Source organism: Erigeron canadensis, chromosome 8 (assembly GCF_010389155.1).
Source record: "Erigeron canadensis isolate Cc75 chromosome 8, C_canadensis_v1, whole genome shotgun sequence".
Taxonomy (NCBI): Eukaryota; Viridiplantae; Streptophyta; class Magnoliopsida; order Asterales; family Asteraceae; genus Erigeron; species Erigeron canadensis.
In genome coordinates this window covers 21,984,259-22,002,704 of record NC_057768.1, presented here as the reverse complement: position 1 = coordinate 22,002,704, position 18,446 = coordinate 21,984,259, and the positions used below count along the sequence as shown (strand labels likewise).

Sequence of the window (18,446 nt, the reverse complement as noted above, 5' to 3'; positions counted from 1 at the left end):
GGAGACCGCTTTACGCCAGGTGGTTTTATGGCTAAGTCAATTCGTTCGACTTGGGGTTTTGTTTAGGGTTTATTCAGAGGTCGAATAAACTATGAGTTAAGGTTCTTCTTGCATGATGCGTATTTGTGTGAGGTTTATAAGTCGATTTGTGTTCGACTTAGGGTTTAGGAATTCGATATGTTATGAGTGAGTATGAATGAATATGCCGTGAGGCTCCTCCTCTATTTATATAGAGGGTAGATAACTTGGAGAGGAGGGTAAGAGAATTAGGATAAATCTCTTTCTCCTTTGTAAATATCTTGTTTCCTTCTTGAGGAGATTTGTGGTAATCTTGTTACCTAATTATGTCCGAGTATATCGGAGCTTAATATATATTCAATAGATTATTTGCGGGAGGGATCTTTATCCGATCTCCTCGGAGCTGGGTATTCGTTACCTTCGGAGCTTCGGGATGATTATGTTAATCGGAGGTTAAGCTCCGTTATGTGTTTTCCTGTACGAAAGTAACTTTGTATTCTGCTTCGGGTATGGAGCTAGAGCTCCGTATGGGTATATCATCATTGGTGAAGAGCTTAAGAATGCTGATGATAAAATAAAGAGGTTGGCTCAGCAGTCTGGTGGATTGGAAGCACTGAAAAAGAATAAAGAAAAGTTCTTTGCCAAAAAAAAAATAAAAACTTTAAAGAAGGCCAGTACGCCTACATGAAATCAAAGGAGGTGAGGCAAAGGAAAGAAGAGATCATGTCAGTCAAGGTCACTCTTACCCAACAAGGAAAGAATTTGGGCATGCAAAGGAAATGAGTGCCCAAGTTGTATACCCTGAAGAATGTCAAACCAGATACACTTGGGCCCACTAAATGGATAGAGATTTACAAGCTGATCAAAGACAAGAAAACTCCAATTTACGATCCCCTAATCAAGATGGTTGATGATCAATCAAAGCAAACTCATAAAATGGAGCAGAAATACAAAGTTGAAGACTCTTTTCTCAGCAAGGCAAGGCATCCATATCCTCCTTCTCCTCAACAACCAAGAAGCGGTGACAAGAGGACAACTTTTAGATCTCGAGTCTCTTCTCAGCTCCCCACCATTCTCAGAGTTGTTGTGACACCCGTCAAATTCGAGATCCGTTGACTTAGAACTCCACCCTTTGACGTTATGTAGTATAACAAGAATAGCTAAAAAAAAAGTAAATACATATATATGTATTAATATTAATTATTATATGACTACTTGATTTATATGTAATTAGTTGTTGTAAAAATATCTAAACTAACAAATACGCACCATCACCTTTGCATGGAAAATGTTATTAAGCATTTAAAATAAAAGGGTATAAAATCATTCATTTTGTTATAATACTAGCTAAACCATTTTATTTTAAACTTTACAATTAAATCACCAATTAATTTTTTAACTCTTTGCATTAAACATAATATTCCATAAAAGATTATATCTTCTCTTTTGTCTACCCCAAAACCGACCTCCTCATGACCATCTAACAAATCAAATATGTAGTCATTTGGCTTCCCCATACAAATAATAAACCCCATATTTAATCCCCTTAAACTTACATTCTTTCTATTTGCAAAAAAAAAAGAGACTAAAAGTCCCTCTCTCATTGGAGTTCACGGCTCCATACTACACCTCAAACCACCATCACTCTTCCATTAAACATATCATTAGATAATTTCTAAAGAATCATTTGAGTTGTTTCAGGTGACTAACTAATCACTTTAGTCACTACTCTTGGTAAGAAATTAAAGCTAAGTCTAGAATAATTTTTAAAAGCCATCATCTTACTTTTTTTTTTTGTTGGTCGACAACAACAGGAGGGTTATTAACACTTTTGAAATTTTTATTTCATCTATCTTACTATCATTTATCATCCTCTAGCCAATTGGGTGTTTAACTATAACATTAAGCATCCATATGGTGTTAAGGAATACAAGTTATTTTATCTATCTATTTTAAGTATTATTTTCTTTGGGATTCATCACCAAAAAGTTTATTTTTTTTATTCCTTATTAGATCCAAGTTAATTTTATTCTTGGGTTAAATCCATAAAAAGGTAACCTATTTACATGAATTTCCTATTAAAGGTAACCTATTTTGTTTTCGTCTATTTAAAGGATCCTATTTTCAAAAAGTTTCTAATAAAGGGTATCTCGTTAGTTTTTGACAGACGGAGCTCGTTAAGTGCCACGTCATAATTTTTTGCTGACGTGGCACTTGACTTTGACGTGGCACTTGACTTGACTTTGACCAGTCAAAGTAAGTGCCAAGTCAGCAAAACTGATGACGTGGCATCGATGATGTGGCACTTAACGAGCTCCGTCTGTCAAAAACTAATGAGATACCCTTTATTAGGAACTTTTTGAAAATAAGATCCTTTAAATAGACGAAAACAAAATAAGTTACCTTTAATAGGAAATTCATGTAAATAGGTTACCTTTTTATGGATTTTTCCCTTTATTCTTTGTTCTTGTTTGTATGTGATAAATAATATTAGATCTAATGACTGGATAACATAAGAAAAATAAGAAATGTAAAGTAAATTCTTGGACTCATTAACATGAGTTAAAATGTATTAATTATATATTTTTGTTTGGATCTAATGCATGTGAAAGAAATTTCCATCACTGGAATATAGTTAATATTTTCATCAACCAGGTCATATCACTCTTATATTAATACATACTTCTGCACTTTAACTACAAGTGTACCGCACACGCGTGAATATGAGCACAAGTATGTAATGATCCAAAAGATTCATATGTGTATATATAAGTTTATACTTTATATGTTTCCTCTAGTGCACTTGGGAAAACACCTACCGATTGTATGGGCGTGAGTGCACTAGTGTGTCCATGCAAACGATTATACCTACCCGAAACACCACATCCTGAAATTGATGGGAACAGATGTCATGTATGGTCTTGTCGGCATCAACACGTGCATATAATATAAAGTACATATATATATATATATGTTTAATCTGGAAATAATACAAGACACTTTTATAAGATCTAAATTTATTTTTCATCTTAAATGAAAAACTCAATAACCAACTAAATAAATGTTGAACCATATATTTTTTTTATAAAGCTTTTGGGTGATGAAAACCTTTAAAAATAATCAAACGCCAATATCCTATACTACAATAAATTATATTTTCTTCTATAGGTCATACTTAATCCATCCATCCATTTCTCATCATTTATACTCTCTTAAGGTGAGATCTCCTTAGCCCCATCTTACTTATATATTTTGGGCTGTAATACATACGCTTACTTTTATGAACACAAGTACATGCACAACGGTATACAAGGCTATTATAAGTTACTTTGTTTACAACAAGTCCTCACAATCATGATACACGTTAATTATGGATTTAAACGTGGATATGTTGAATAGTGCTATTTGGGTTGACACACCCCACCCGGCATAAACACGGCTGGGAGCCCAACAGGTGATACATATTTGTAAACATTTGGTACCTTGAACAAGTATCGGGAGGCAAACTATAACAACGTGTCAGTTTCGTATCATGAGCTTATATAGATGTATACTAATTACATTCCTAGCATTATTGTTTAACAATGGCTACCTTCATTGTGGTAAAACAATGGTTAACTTATGGCTTGTGGTTCATGGCTAAACGTTTTATTAAAATCTAAGGAACTCACCAACTTTATGTTGACAGAATTTAGTATGTATTAGGTGATTAGATGTGGTCATGATCGGATTGCTACTTGATGTTCGCTTGTTTTTGTTGAATAAAGACCCTACCCACCATGCCTTCTAATGCTCCATCTTTTTCTAAAGGATATGGACTCGTAGTTCAAATGTCATTTCTTAATGTTTTCAAATCATGACTATTTCAATTTCATGTAATGTATTTGGATCCTTGAATAATTATGTTTTATAAAATGCAAGTTTTTAAAACAAATACGTTTTGAGTCGTTCAATATACTCTTGTGTTGTGATATTATGAAAGTCATGCCCCACCCGTTGACCCGCATATTGGGGGTGTGACAGTTGTGCCTAAGTCTGATATTGAAAATGAGCCAATGTTGAATCTTAGAATGCCCTCCAGAACACTCTTTATGGATGGTGCATATGACGAGAAGCTTGGAGGTTTCTTTTTTTGCAATGTTCATGGTCATGAACTCTTTCTCAGGACCAATGAAACTGGAATTGCTCCATTTGATTTCCTTTTGAAGATAAGAAAATATTGTGCTCAGATTTCCAATGATCCCACATTCATAAGAATGATTGATCGAGAACTGATGAAGTCTGAAAGACAACAAGATAAAGCATTCATCGAGGCCAAGCAAGAATCACAATGGGATTAAGTAGTCTTGTAATTTCTTTTGTAATGTTGTGTATTGTAAAGGTGTTTGTCATATAAATAATATCAGCATTCCCTCATTCTACTCGCTATTCTTACAACTTCAAGCGACTCATACTCAGCTAAGTCTCCTCGGCGAATAGAGGGAGATTGTTGAGTCATGGATTCGCTAAGAAACTCAGTGAGCAACCTCGTCAGCGAGCTCTCAACGATCACCAATTATCTTCAAGTTAAAGGATAAGTCAAATATGGGCGGGACTATGAAGATAAGAAGGCTGGTCCCAAGTACATGTGTTGTTACATCAAGAAGGAGCCATGTAACCTTGTACCATTCTGGTACTAAGGTGTTTCTCTTTTATGCCGTTTTGGGAAAGAAACAAGATGAAGAAAAGAGAACTTTATAGATCTGATTTATCCACCAATAGATAGTTGACACCTTTCATGTGTCAACATCTATTGGGTTGACATGTGATTCTCTTCACTGCCTATATAAAGAATCATTTGACCTAGCTGCAACTCTTGTTGGTTTGTCCACAGATAACACTTAGTGCGTTTTTCTTTCTTTGTATAATTGTTAAGTTTTTGATGTGTTGAAAAACTTAACAATATTCATTGTTTAATAAATAAAACATATGATTAAACTTCTTTACTATCTTGTATATTGTTCTTAAAGTAATTTACATTAGTTGTTAATTACATAATCGTTGCAAACTTGGGACTTTCAACCCTTAATGAAGTAATTTACATATAGATTCTTCAACCCTTAAAATAACTATACCACCGCTTTTAACATCAATTACTTTACTTTCACCACCATTGTTGCCCCTACCACCATCACCACCACCACCGTTACCGACACTACCGTCGCCAGTTGTCGCCACCACTACCCTATCGCCGACGCATAAATCTGGTTAATTTAATATATGGATGATTAATTTGTAGGTAGCTCATGAAAACCGAAGAGGATGCATGATGACCCCAGAGTATATTATTTCTTCTAGTTTCTTTTAGTATATTGGTTTTAATCGTAGTAAATCTTAGACGACCTTATGGTTGATAATGTTATATTTTAGTGCTTTTGTTATAAAAATGACTTATTTTAATGATAAATTATATTTTTTTTATTCCATTAATTATATTACATCTACTTAACGTATAGTATCTTATTTGTAATTTTGAATTGTGTTCAATGAGATCCATTCTACAGAGGGTTTTTGATGTGTGAAAATCTAGTTAAATTAAAATCCTATAAATACTCCGAATCGTTTACCACACACAATCGGGCAGTGGACCCGTTCGTATGTAATATAGATTAAAGTAAGTAAAGGTTCGTTCCACGGAGACTAATAAGAGTTAGCGAGTTTTAAGTAATTTAGAAAGAGTTTGGTTTTTAAAGACACCACGTCATCTTGATTTTAAATTGAAAGTTAGTTAGATTGAAAGAGTTAGAAATTCCGTAGAATTTATCGAAAAGAGAATTGTTTTAAATCAAATAGGATGAGAAGATCATCCAATTCGACTCCATGATACACATTATTTAGGTTGCATATATTTAAAGACCCAATTCAATTATGTTGATTTTAACCGAGAACTAACAAAGACTAACCCCGTACCCGTCAAGTTTGTTACTTTATTAAATTCCCTTAATTAACTAGTTCCATTACTAAGACCGGTACCCCAAGACGTCTTTCATAACTTTCCTAGCCAATTAATTGTTTTGGTTAATTAGATAACAGTTGTATCTATTGATTGTACCCAACCATTAACCCGTTAACCCTTATTAACTATCAATTACTTCCTACCGTACCCGTCATAGAAACAATTGCTTCTAACAAAGCAATCAAAATAACTTCTACCACAACCTAGTTACCACTGAAGTTATGCAAAAACTATCCGCAATTGAGAGTTAAATACAAAGAACTAATAAACTAAGATTACAACACAACGTTAAATCAAATCAACTTGAATTCAAAAGATTTATGCAACCATTATTCAATGTATCACTTCATCTTAGTGGATGACGAATTATTTAGCTACTCATAATCAAAAACAAAGCACAAAGAGTAAAAATATAGAAGAACATATTGTACCAATGTGTAGAAAACAAGTAAACGCTAAGAAAATCGACAACCGAATGCCTTGAAGATCATGAACAACCCTTAGACCTTGATGGACGAAAAAGCTGTTAAGAATACCCCCAAAGAACCCTAAAGTCGACTAGAAGTGATTGTGTGTCAAATGGGAGGGTTATGGTCTTGTATTTATAGAGTTTGCAAGAGGTCTTCACAAACCGACCTACAGTTGCGACGCACCAAGCTTCAGGTGCGGCGCACCCGGCCTTGTTACCAAATTTGAAGCTGCCCGATATGTGACGCACCACAGGGTTGGTGCGTCGCACCTCCCGGCTTTCCAACTTCTTCCAAGTTTCTGAATAGAAAGTGCTCCGCACCTCCTTACATGGTGCAACGCACCTGCCCTGTTTTCAGCCAAAACTTGTAATTTTCATTCCGTCTTCACTCGTATGCGTCCACGAACCATCCTAATGCATCCTAAAGTCTTCCAAAAGCTGTTTCTAACCAATTTACCTGTTCTAAGCCTGAAATCACTAACAACACCATCAAAGCATCGAATATACATATAATTTACACATAATTAAGCTTAAAACGTCTTAGAAACGATATGGGAATATACATATAAATGGACATATCAAATCCCCTCATACTTAAGCCTTGCTTGTCCTCAAGCAAATTCAGATTTCAAAACATTCATTCCCTTGGTTCTCAATTGAAAAACATGACATTATTCCAAAAAGAAGCACAACCATAAGAATAGTTAAGCAGTTTTAATCTTATAGGAAAAATTGAAATGTTTGACAATACTTGAATGATCCATAAGCCTAGAAAACACGACTAAGCCCTTTAATCAAATGAAAGAAGAACGTCTCAACTAACTTTCTCCAACTAACAAACTATTGAGTTGAAATATTGTATCAATCACTCGAAGCCTAGTCGTGATACATATATTTTAACCATAGGCTTGTAATAAAATCGTCCCTATGTCGCCATGGCGCAAGCACCATATAACGTCTATCAAAAGAGGTAAATAACACGGTTGTAATGTACAAAGGCTTACAAGGGTCATTAACAATGTGTATGGAAATTTAGGATATAATTGGTGTTAAAAGGAAATAACACAAAGTTTAACATATAGTCTAGTCCAACACAACCCATATCACTAGTTGCCATCAATCCACAAACCAAAAGACGTTCTCCCGACATTACTCCCCAATAAAACGATAAAAACCGACACCATTGTGGTGTATGACCTTCTAAACGACTTCTAACCACCATACATACCAATGTTAGCTTTAACGAACTTTCCTAACTTCAAATGAAGATATAAACAATTTAAGAACCTTTTGTTGGTTTAACTTTTGTACCAACTCTATATTTATTTGCCAAAAGTTAGGGAAATACCAATTGATAGTCCAAGTTCTTCTTTTTCTTTCAATTTTTCTGTTTTTTCATTCTTTTCATTCTTTTTTTTCTTTTCAATGAACTATTTTTACCCTATCTAATTGGTATCCCCTTTTTACAACTTTGAAATTTGTTGACAAATCATAACAATCATGCTAATCCGAATAATCTAGACTTAATCAATAATTATGACGACATCAATCTTACCCCAATAGAGAATATACCAACCCGACACAACCAAGACAACCCCAAACCATCCAACTAGCATAGGCAACTAATGATCAACCAAGGATTTCGACTATCGGTATGGTGAGGATAGGTTACATATTTAAATGGATTTAAAACAAACAAAAGGTTAGGCTCAACATGTTTTCTAAATGTATCTTGCACTAAAAATGAGTGCAACAAGGGTTTAAACAAGGATATTCACTAACCAATGTGGTTAGCTACTTAAACACATGCATTCAAACATGGTTAAACAATGATAAACATAAACAAAGGGTGAATAAACAAAGAAAATGGGTTTAATCCTAAATTTACCTCTTTATCATCTAGCAAACTACGGGACGATCAACTAAGACAAGTTCTAGAATCAATGCAATCACCGGCACACTCATATCAAAGAAAGAAAAGCGGAAATGGAATAAATTAACCTTAAACTTGCACATCATAGTTCAAAGCTCTAAAAGAGACTTTTACTTCCGAATAAATCCAAAAGCCTATGAGAGGGACAAATTTACAAGGCAACTTAAACCAAAACCGTAACACCTATCAAATTTCTAAATGAATCAAAATCTCACATATTTGGGTGTTTTGTGGTAGAGTGTGCTAGTCATGTAATCAATCCCAAACGGATTTGCCTTAATGATCATTCAAAACACATTTCACAATTTAAAAATTTTACCAAAGGGAATATAGTTCAATTACTTACTAATATAATTAAATCTATGTGACAAAGTAATTCAACTATAGGACAAACAATCAAAAGTTAAAAACCTATTCAATCTTATCAAAAAGAGTCTCAATTTCACCCGGCTTTTTCCTATTTACCTACCCCCTATACTTGAGTTGTACCATGTCCTCATTGTACAATGAACTAAAACAACCTATGGGAAATAGGAAAAAGAAAATAAAAACAAAAGAAAAGAATTACGAAAACTTGCCGGATGTTGGTAAATGTTGGAATGCTAGGTAGATTCGTCATAATGAATGGGCGCTGAACTTACTGCCAGCATATGCATATGAATAACTCCTCTCCAAAAGCATAAAAACACAACCAAAAACAAACTCAACAAAAGAAGCATTAGAATATTAGCTAAACGAAATAACCATCCAACCCCCCATACTTAGCGTTTACCTTACATACCAAATAAACTAACCTAAATACGGAAAAGTAAAAATGTATGTTTGCCAACCAAGGGCATTACAACCAAATCGAAAATCAAATGTGCAATGTTTCAAAACCATCAACCAAAGTGAACCAATATAATCATGATGACTCAATGCCCACAGAATCCGACACCGCCATCTAATCACCATAGCATCAACAAAATCAATGGTCGGGGAACACAGAAGGAACACTGTCAGCACCGTCAGGGTTACGTTCAGCAGCAAACCAATCATCTCCCAGAGCAACATGGGGAGTACCCATACCCGTGTGTCCTCTAGTCTCACCTCCACCCGGTGTGGAGTAACTAAAGGAATTTCCTCCATATCTAGGAGCACCGGTATACATCCCATAACCCGAAGTATGGGTAGCTGCATCAAACTCGGGAGGTCTGTACGAGTATGTGTCCTGCTGATAACCCTGTGAAGGAAAGAGAAAATCAAAAGTACCTTGGCTGGGAGGCACTATCTCATGAGGAGTAAAAGTAGGGATCTCCGGGTGCTCATCTTCATCAACTTGGCTGTACTGCTGCTGGTAAAACTGCTCATACTGCCTCTCCCACATCGGACGGAAGTGCTCTTGTTGACCAAGCACTCGGTGAAGCATACTCTTTGCCGTCCGGGCATTATCGAGCAACATGTCAGTGGACCCTTGAAGACCAAAAACAGCCCCCTGTAAAGAAGATAAATCAAAAGATGATGAAGAGGAACCGGCTGCAAACTAAGGAACACTAGATCCATCATCCCTATGCCTCTTTCCCACCGGTCGCTACTCCTCCGGTAAATCCCCCACAAATACATCCCGACCATCCACCTCAAAGATCAAACCAAAGCTTATCAAATCATTCATTCCAAACCGACTACATGGAATCTTCATCAAACTTCTTGTGCTCCGATTTGTATCAAACCCCAACATCACAAAAATCTTGCAAATAAAGTTCCCACAAACAAGCACACGATCCTTATGTGTGGCAAGATACTTTGCCAACACATAAGGAGCAGAAGCAAAAGTGGAAGGAGAACCTCCATAGAACAACCTCATAAGCCATGCATCCGTTGGAGAGACTTTCTCATTATGATCATTGCAAACCAAGAAACAATGTGTAATTATCCGATGAATAACCTTCAAGATAGGTACCTGAATTTCGGATACCTTACTAACCGCCATGGCCAACTTACCACTTCCACCTATCTCGAACCAAAAATCCTTAGTCGTCTTGTCATCATCAAAACCTGTAATATCTTTATCAAACACAACTTTCCTCAAAAACTCATATGTATCCATATCATTCAACTCGGCTCCTGAAACCATCCCAGTTAAATAAGCAAATTCAGGCACCGTACAATGCCTTTGAACTCCCCCTGCTCTAAAATGAATCACCTTCCTAGTATAGAATTCTTCCCTTTTCAAATTCGAATCAACTCTTAATGTACACAAAAATTCGAGACACCATTCACGGACCGGTGTAATATCACTATTAAAGATATTTTCCCACATTCTATACGTCTTAATCTCACCATTGGCATTCCTACTCTTGCAAGTGATCATTTTCATAATAGGCTCACGAATATTCAATTTCTCAAAATCACCCCAACTAACAACCTTTGGTTCCATAACATGCTTATAACGAAAGTCTTGGAGGCGATTCATATAATGAATTATTCTGTTACCTGTAACTCCAGGGAAGCATAACCACTCATGTGGTTCAGCGGGGTGGGTTTTGGCACTTATAGTAAATACACTATCTCTGAAACGGTGGTTGTCATTCGGATCGGGTTCTCCAAAATCATACCCACGCCTTATCCCCGGAACAAACTCCTCACTGCTACTGGAACCTTCCACCTGCTTCCCTTTCTGTGAAAATAGACAAAAACAACAAACAAGCAAGCATAAGTCACGAGAAACAAGAACGAACAAAAACAAAAATTTCAGACCACCTGGTGCGGCGCACCCCCATACTGGTGCGTCGCACCTCCTTCAGAAAAAAATCGTTTTATTTTCAAAACAATTCCAGAAATTCTATGAACAAACAAACAATCTTCCCTCTCTATTTCAAATACATGTCACTGTCAAAAATCTACCTAATAATAATCCAAACAAGCAACACAAAATTACTCTAAATTAAAGCGATTAAACACTAACTTAAACATCAACATACCATCCTAACCCATCTAATATCAAAAGCCCCAAATTATTTCCAAATTACATTTCTTCAAATTGAATGAAATTACCAGTTCATTAATAGTTCAAATGATGAAAAATATAAAACCCATTCAAAAGATTTAAGTAATTTTGTCTTAAACTCATTAATTTTGAAAAACACCTTTAATTTGGATTAGAGAAAGAACAATGGAGAACAATGGAAGAATACTTACCTTGGAGAACAGTCCCATAACCATCTTGAAAGAAATAATAAAAAGAAAGTGAAGTTGGAATTTGATTTTAAGAATTTGAAATCCTTTAGAAAGCAAAGAAAACAAGAATACAATGAGTGTGTGTGTGTTTTGTGACGTTCCAGAGAAAGAAAAAGCATCAAATGGGTAAGCTTAGTCTCCAGATTTTCGGGCCTACAAGAATCCCAACCCAATCCAATAAGTCAATGCAAGTCAAACTGGGTCAAACTGGTCAAAACACTCGGTGGTGCGACGCACCACTTCACTTGGTGCGGCGCATTTTCTATACAGAATCTGCATCTCTTTGAAACACCTCTAGGTGCGACACACCTGCCTTCTGGTGCGGTGCACCACTAGCCAAACTTACCTTTCGCACTTACCTTGGCTCGTTATGACTTACCGTAACACTTTTGGAACACTTTCGAACCTGCACATCTCAACAAAAAGCTATAAAAACGAAAAATAAACAAAACTAATCTAACAAAACAAAAATCTTTTTGGTTTTTTCGATTTTTCAAATGTTTTTGGGTTTTTCAATATAAGGAACGAAAAATGAAAAAAACTAAAATTAAAAACACACGGGTTGCCTCCCGAGAAGCGCTTAATTTATTAAGGAGTCATTAGCTAGACTCTCCTTCCCAATCATTTGTCAATTTCATAAAACGAGAGTTGATCCACCTCAACTCTCTCAACACACGCTTCTTCATTAAAAATCTTCAACCTATGACCATTGACAATAAACGTTTCCCCATTTCCCTTGTACAATTCCACATACTCCGAAGGATAAACATGTTCAATGACATAGGGTCCCATCCATCTTGAAGTCAATTTAGGTTGTTTCAATTTAAACTTTGAAATGAACAACAAGACTGTATCACCTACCTTAAAATCTTTTCTCCTTAACCTACGATCATGCCAAACCTTTGTTCTTTCTTTATAGAGCTTTGAATTTTCATAAGCATGCAATCTCAACTCATCTAACTCATGCAATTGTAACATTCTTAATTCACCACTTTCAATTAAATCTATATTACAATTCCTAAGAGCCCAATAAGCCTTATGCTCTATTTCTAAAGGTAAATGACATGTTTTCCCATACAATAACCGATAAGGTGTAGTCCCAAGTGGAGTTTTGAATGCGGTCCTAAAAGCCCACAATGCATCATCTAGTTTCTTTGACCAATTCTTAGGATTATCACCTATGGTTTTCTCTAAAATTCGTTTTAATGCCCTATTTGTATTCTCTACTTGGCTACTTATTTGCGGGTGATAAGAAGTAGAGAAACGATGATGAACACCATATCTCTCCAACACCTTAGCAAGTTGGTGATTCGCAAAATGAGTTCCACGATCACTTATTAAGGCCTTAGGACCACCAAAACGACAAAACAATTGTTTCAAGAAATCTATCACTACCCTTGCATAATTTGTTGGCAAGGCCTTAGCCTCGGCCCATTTAGACACATAATCAACCGCCACTAAAATGTAAAGACACTTATTTGAAGGCGGAAAGGGTCCCATAAAATCAATATCCCAAACATCAAAAACTTCGCAAACCTGGATAAAGTTTTGAGGCATTTCATCTTTCTTTGTGATGTTCCCTTGACATTGACACGCATCACAAGTATCCACCAAAGTTTGAGCTTCCTTGAAAATTGTTGGCCAATAAAAACCTGCATCAAACACTTTCTTACTAGTAACGGTTGGTCCATAATGACCACCGGTTGGCCCTTGGTGACATCCATCCAAAATCAAACGAGTTTCTCCACCCGCAACACATCCTCTAATCATTCCATCTGCACAAACACGAAACAAATAGGGTTCTTCCCAATAATAATGCTTAACATCGGAAAAGAACTTTTTCCTTTGTTGATTCGTCCATCCTTTTGGATGTACCCCTGCAACAAGATAGTTAGCAAAATCTGCATACCATGGAACATTAGATTCAATACTCATTAAAGACTCATCCGGGAATGCATCATCAATATCATCCCCCTTAGGTTCCTCACGGTGAGGATCCTCTAACCTACTCAAATGATCGGCCGCCAAATTTTCAGCCCCTTTCTTATCCTTTATCTCAATATTGAACGCTTGCAAAAGCAAGACCCAACGTATGAGACGAGGTTTAGCATCTTGTTTAGCAAACAAGTACTTAATGGCCGAATGATCGGTAAAAACAATGGTCTTACTAAGAACCAAATACTACCTAAACTTATCGAATGCATACACAACTGCAAGTAACTCTTTTTCCGTAGTAGTATAATTTTGTTGAGCACTATTAAGAGTCTTGCTAGCAAAGTAAATAGGACGAAAATGATTACCTTCTCTTTGCCCTAAAACCGCTCCAACTGCAAAATCACTTGCATCACACATTAGTTCAAAAGGTTGAGACCAATCGGGAGAAACCATAATGGGTGAGTGAGTCAAACAATCTTTCAACAAAACAAATGCCATCAAACAATCCGAATTAAATTCAAAGGGCACATCTTTCTCAAGCAAACGAGTCATAGGTCGGGTTATCTTAGAAAAATCTTTAATAAACCTACGGTAGAACCAGACATGACCTAAGAAACTTCTAACACCTTTAACATTAGTTGGTGGAGGTAATTTAGCAATAACATCAATTTTAGTCTTATCAACCTCAATCCCCAAACTAGACACCTTATGACCCAACACTATTCCTTCTTTAACCATGAAATGACATTTTTCCCAATTAAGAACAAGGTGTGCCCGCTCACATCGCTCAAGCATCTTATCCAAGTTGGAAAGACACTTGTCAAAAGAGTCACCAAAGACCGAGAAGTCATCCATGAAAACCTCAATAGATGTTTCTAACATGTCATGGAATATCGCGATCATACACCTTTGGAAGGTGGCGGGAGCATTACACAATACAAATGGCATCCTACGATAAGCATATGTGCCAAAAGGACATGTAAAGGTCGTCTTTTCTTGATCGTTGGTGTCAATGGGTATTTGAAAGTACCCGGAGAAACCATCAAGAAAGCAAAAATACTCGTTTCCGGCTAACCGTTCGAGCTCTTTACTACAAGCAAGCAAAGCTTCTCCTTCATCCGTGTCCAAGAAACTCATCAATTCTGAAACAAGAATCATCGGTAGAATAAGGATGTTGCAAAGCTTTATCAATTGAAAACGAAATTCTATCATTTCCTATGCCTAGTGAGATAATCTTATCCTTAACACGTATGATGGCATCGGCCGTATACAAGAAAGGTCGGGCTAAAATAAGAGGAACCTTGGCATCCTCTACCATCTCAAGAATAACAAAATCGGCCAAAAAGACAATATGGCCTACTTTCACACACAAATTTTCCGCAATTCCCATGGGATATTGGAAAGAATGATCGGCGAGCCTAATGCTCATCCGAGTTGGCTTAAGAGCCGCTAAAGACAATCGCCTATAAACCGAAAAAGGTATCAAATTAATGCTTGCACCAATGTCGGCCAAAGCATCACAATTATGCTTATCATCTAGAGAACAAGTAATGAGAAAACTCCCTGGATCTTCAAGCTTAGGAGGAATTTGGTTTGCACAATCACCGAACACTCCGCATTGAGGAAAGTAGCCTTAGCTTCCTCTAGCTTCCTCTTATCCGTTACAAGATCCTTGATGAATTTAGCATAACTCGGCATCCCTGAAAGCAAATCAACCAAAGACACATTAATATATACCGATTTAATCATGTCTACAAACTTACGGTATTGCTCCTTGAGCTTCTCCTTCCTCAATCTTTGAGGGAAAGGAATCTTCGGCTTGTATGGCTTGACTTGAGGCTCATCAATCGTTGGTTTAGCTACCGGTGTAGCAACCAGAGTAGTAGATGTAGATGGAACGGCCGGTGGTTTCACGGCTTGGTTCGGCTCCATTACAATCTCTTCATCAACTTGTTCATCTTCTTCTTCATCCTCACTATCAACCTGCGTAGGAACATTAGTAGCACTAGAAATAGGAGGAGAAATAGGAGAATTAACTACCTTACCCGATCGAGTAGTAATGGCATTTACATGCTCATTCTTAACATTAGGGTGTTGACACTTATTACCTCCTTCATTCGAACCGGAAGGCTTAGGATTTTGTTGGGTATTACTTGGCAAAGATCCTTGTTGACGATTAGAATTACCCATTCTATCAAGCCTTACTCCTAAATCCTTGATCAACGCTTGTTGACTTTTGATATTTTGATTCAACTTATGATTCAAAGCGGTGATGTCGGTTCGGTAGTTCTCATTCTTCTTGTCTTGATCAACCATGAACTTCTTCATAAGATCCCTAAGCTTGGCATTAGGATCAACAACTTCCACTGGTTGAACCGATAGACCTCCTTGATTTCTTCCTTGCCATGAAACTCCCAATGTGGACCTATAATTTGCTGCACCATTAGAATTAAAGTTAGAATTAGAATTACCTTGGTACCGGTTTTGATAAGTTCCATTCCTTTAAAATAGTCCTCGATTTGCAAACGGGGGTTGATATTGATTTTGAACATAATCAACTTCTTCGTTCTGTGGTGCCTTATCACAATCCTCCGTGTAATGCCTATCACCACAAATATCACAACCCGCAACCGCCGTCTTCAAATCCTTCTCAATCAACCCAAATCTACCATCCATGCTTGCAAATTGCTTATCCATGTGACTTGCCAATGCCTTAATTTCAGCCACAACTTCACTACCACTATCAACTCGAGCCACACTTCTTCTTCCCGTTTTCACAAGATCCGATTTAGTCCTACCCGCTTCTCGAATTACACTAGTACGAACCATATCTTCCATAATCTTATAGGCTTCATTGTAAGTGACATTGTTAATGTTACCTCCACAATCCCAATCCAATTCCCTTTGAGTACGACTATCTAAACCCCGGAAGAAAATAAGAATGTGCTCATTCAATCAAATACCATGCCCCGGACAATTTCTCATCAACTCCTTCAATCTCTTCCAAGCATCAACCAAATCCTCACCACTAAGTTGCTTAAACGCCCGAATCTCCAACTTCATTGTTTCAACCAATTGAGCCGGAAAGAACCGCTCAATGAATCCTTCCCTCAACTCTTCCCATGTTTCAAATATGTTGTCATCGAGATTCTTATACCAATTCGCCGCCTCTCCCGTGAGAGACAACGGAAACAATTCAAGCTTAACAAGTGGCATTTGTGTCTCCCCATACTTGAACAATCGACAAACTTTTTCAAACTTCTCCACATGATCATACGGATCCCACTTAGCAACCCCATCAAATTGATTCTTTTCAACCCGAGACAAGTGATTACCTTTGACATTGAAATTTGGAGCGGTGGTTGGAGGACGAATAGCCGAGCCCCTATTAGGTGCAATGACTCGAGTACTCTCCCCAATAGTCCTATCAAAAGGTTGAACCATGTCTTCGGCCATGTTTCTTGGTGTAGTATGAGGTGTAGAGGGTGGAGTGGAGTTTGGTATTGAGTTTGGTATTGAGTTTGGTGAATTCTTAGGTGAAGTCTTGGTGGAGTTTGAGGTTTATTTTCCGGTGGTGTGGAACTTTCGGCTTCAACGTTTAAGTTTAAGGTATCTATTTTGCTAGATGAAGGGTTAACGGTTTTAGATGGTTTCCTTCCTCGTCTCTTTGTCTTTCTCGGATTTGATTGAGGGCTTACTAGTGGAATACCGGTAGCCCTTGTGGTCATTAACTAAGAAACAAAAAACTGAAAACACAAACAAAGAAAACCGTAAAACGCACCAAGTTACACAGAATAAACAAAACAAAAAATTTAAACTAAAAATCGAAAAGTAACCTAAGAAAGCAAGTAACTTTCTTGCACTAGAGTACAAGAAAGGATCAACTACGAAATCTCAAACTAAAACTCTTAAATTAATCCCCGGCAGCGGCGCCAAAAACTTGATGTGTGAAAATCTAGTTAAATTAAAATCCTATAAATACTCCGAATCGTTTACCACACACAATCGGGCAGTGGACCCGTTCGTATGTAATATAGATTAAAGTAAGTAAAGGTTCGTTCCACGGAGACTAATAAGAGTTAGAGAGTTTTAAGTAATTTAGAAAGAGTTTGGTTTTTAGAGACACCACGTCATCTTGATTATAAATTGAAAGTTAGTTAGATTGAAAGAGTTAGAAATTCCGTAGACTTTATCGAAAAGAGAATTGTTTTAAATCAAATAGGATGAGAAGATCATCCACTTCGACTCCATGATACACATTATTTAGGTTGCATATATTTAAAGACCCAATTCAATTATGTTGATTTTATTAAGACCAAAGACTCACCCCGTACCCGTCAAGTTTGTTACTTTATTAAATTCCTTTAATTAACTAGTTCCATTACTAAGACCGTTAACCCAAGACGCCTTTCATAACTTTCCTAGCCAATTAATTGTTTTGGTTAATTAGATAACAATTGTGTCTATTGATTGTACCCAACCATTAACCCGTTAACCCTTATTAACTATCAATTACTTCCTACCGTACCCGTCATAGAAACAATTGCTTCTAACCAAGCAATCAAAATAACTTCTACACAACCTAGTTACCACTGAAGTTATGCAAAAACTATCCGCAATTGAGAGTTAAATACAAAGAATTAATAAGCTAAGATTACGACACAACGTTAAATCAAATCAACTTGAATTCAAAAGATTTATGCAACCATTATTCAATGTATCACTTCATCTTAGTGGATGACGAATTATTTAGCTACTCATAATCAAAAACAAAGCACAAAGAGTAAAAATATAGAAGAACATATTGTACCAATGTGTAGAAAACAAGTAAACGCTAAGAAAATTGACAACCGAATGCCTTGAAGATCACGAACAACCCT

General features: G+C 36.6%; 1 protein-coding gene across 1 annotated transcript; it reads right to left on the bottom strand.

Annotated features, from left to right (window-relative positions):
• Positions 1-14,680: 14,680 nt before the first annotated feature.
• On the bottom strand, positions 14,681-17,022 carry LOC122610425. Its single transcript, XM_043783417.1, has 5 exons — positions 16,530-17,022; positions 16,094-16,484; positions 15,330-15,991; positions 15,177-15,266; positions 14,681-15,102 (listed from the first exon to the last, which is right to left on the bottom strand). Exons 1-5 carry the CDS (start codon positions 17,020-17,022, stop codon positions 14,681-14,683), a joined length of 2,058 nt encoding a protein of 685 aa, XP_043639352.1.
• Positions 17,023-18,446: the final 1,424 nt, after the last annotated feature.

What these genes read in the sequence shown, in the direction of transcription:
- LOC122610425 (XM_043783417.1), bottom strand. Translation starts at nt 17,022, where the DNA reads ATGGCCGAAGACATGGTTCAACCTTTTGATAGGACTATTGGGGAGAGT. An exon ending in GAGAAATTGTCCGGGGCATG is followed by an intron (nt 16,485 to 16,529) that starts GTATTTGATTGA and finishes TCCGGGGTTTAG; the next exon opens with ATAGTCGTACTCAAAGGGAA. An exon ending in TACTTTCCTCAATGCGGAGT is followed by an intron (nt 15,103 to 15,176) that starts GTTCGGTGATTG and finishes CTTGTTCTCTAG; the next exon opens with ATGATAAGCATAATTGTGAT.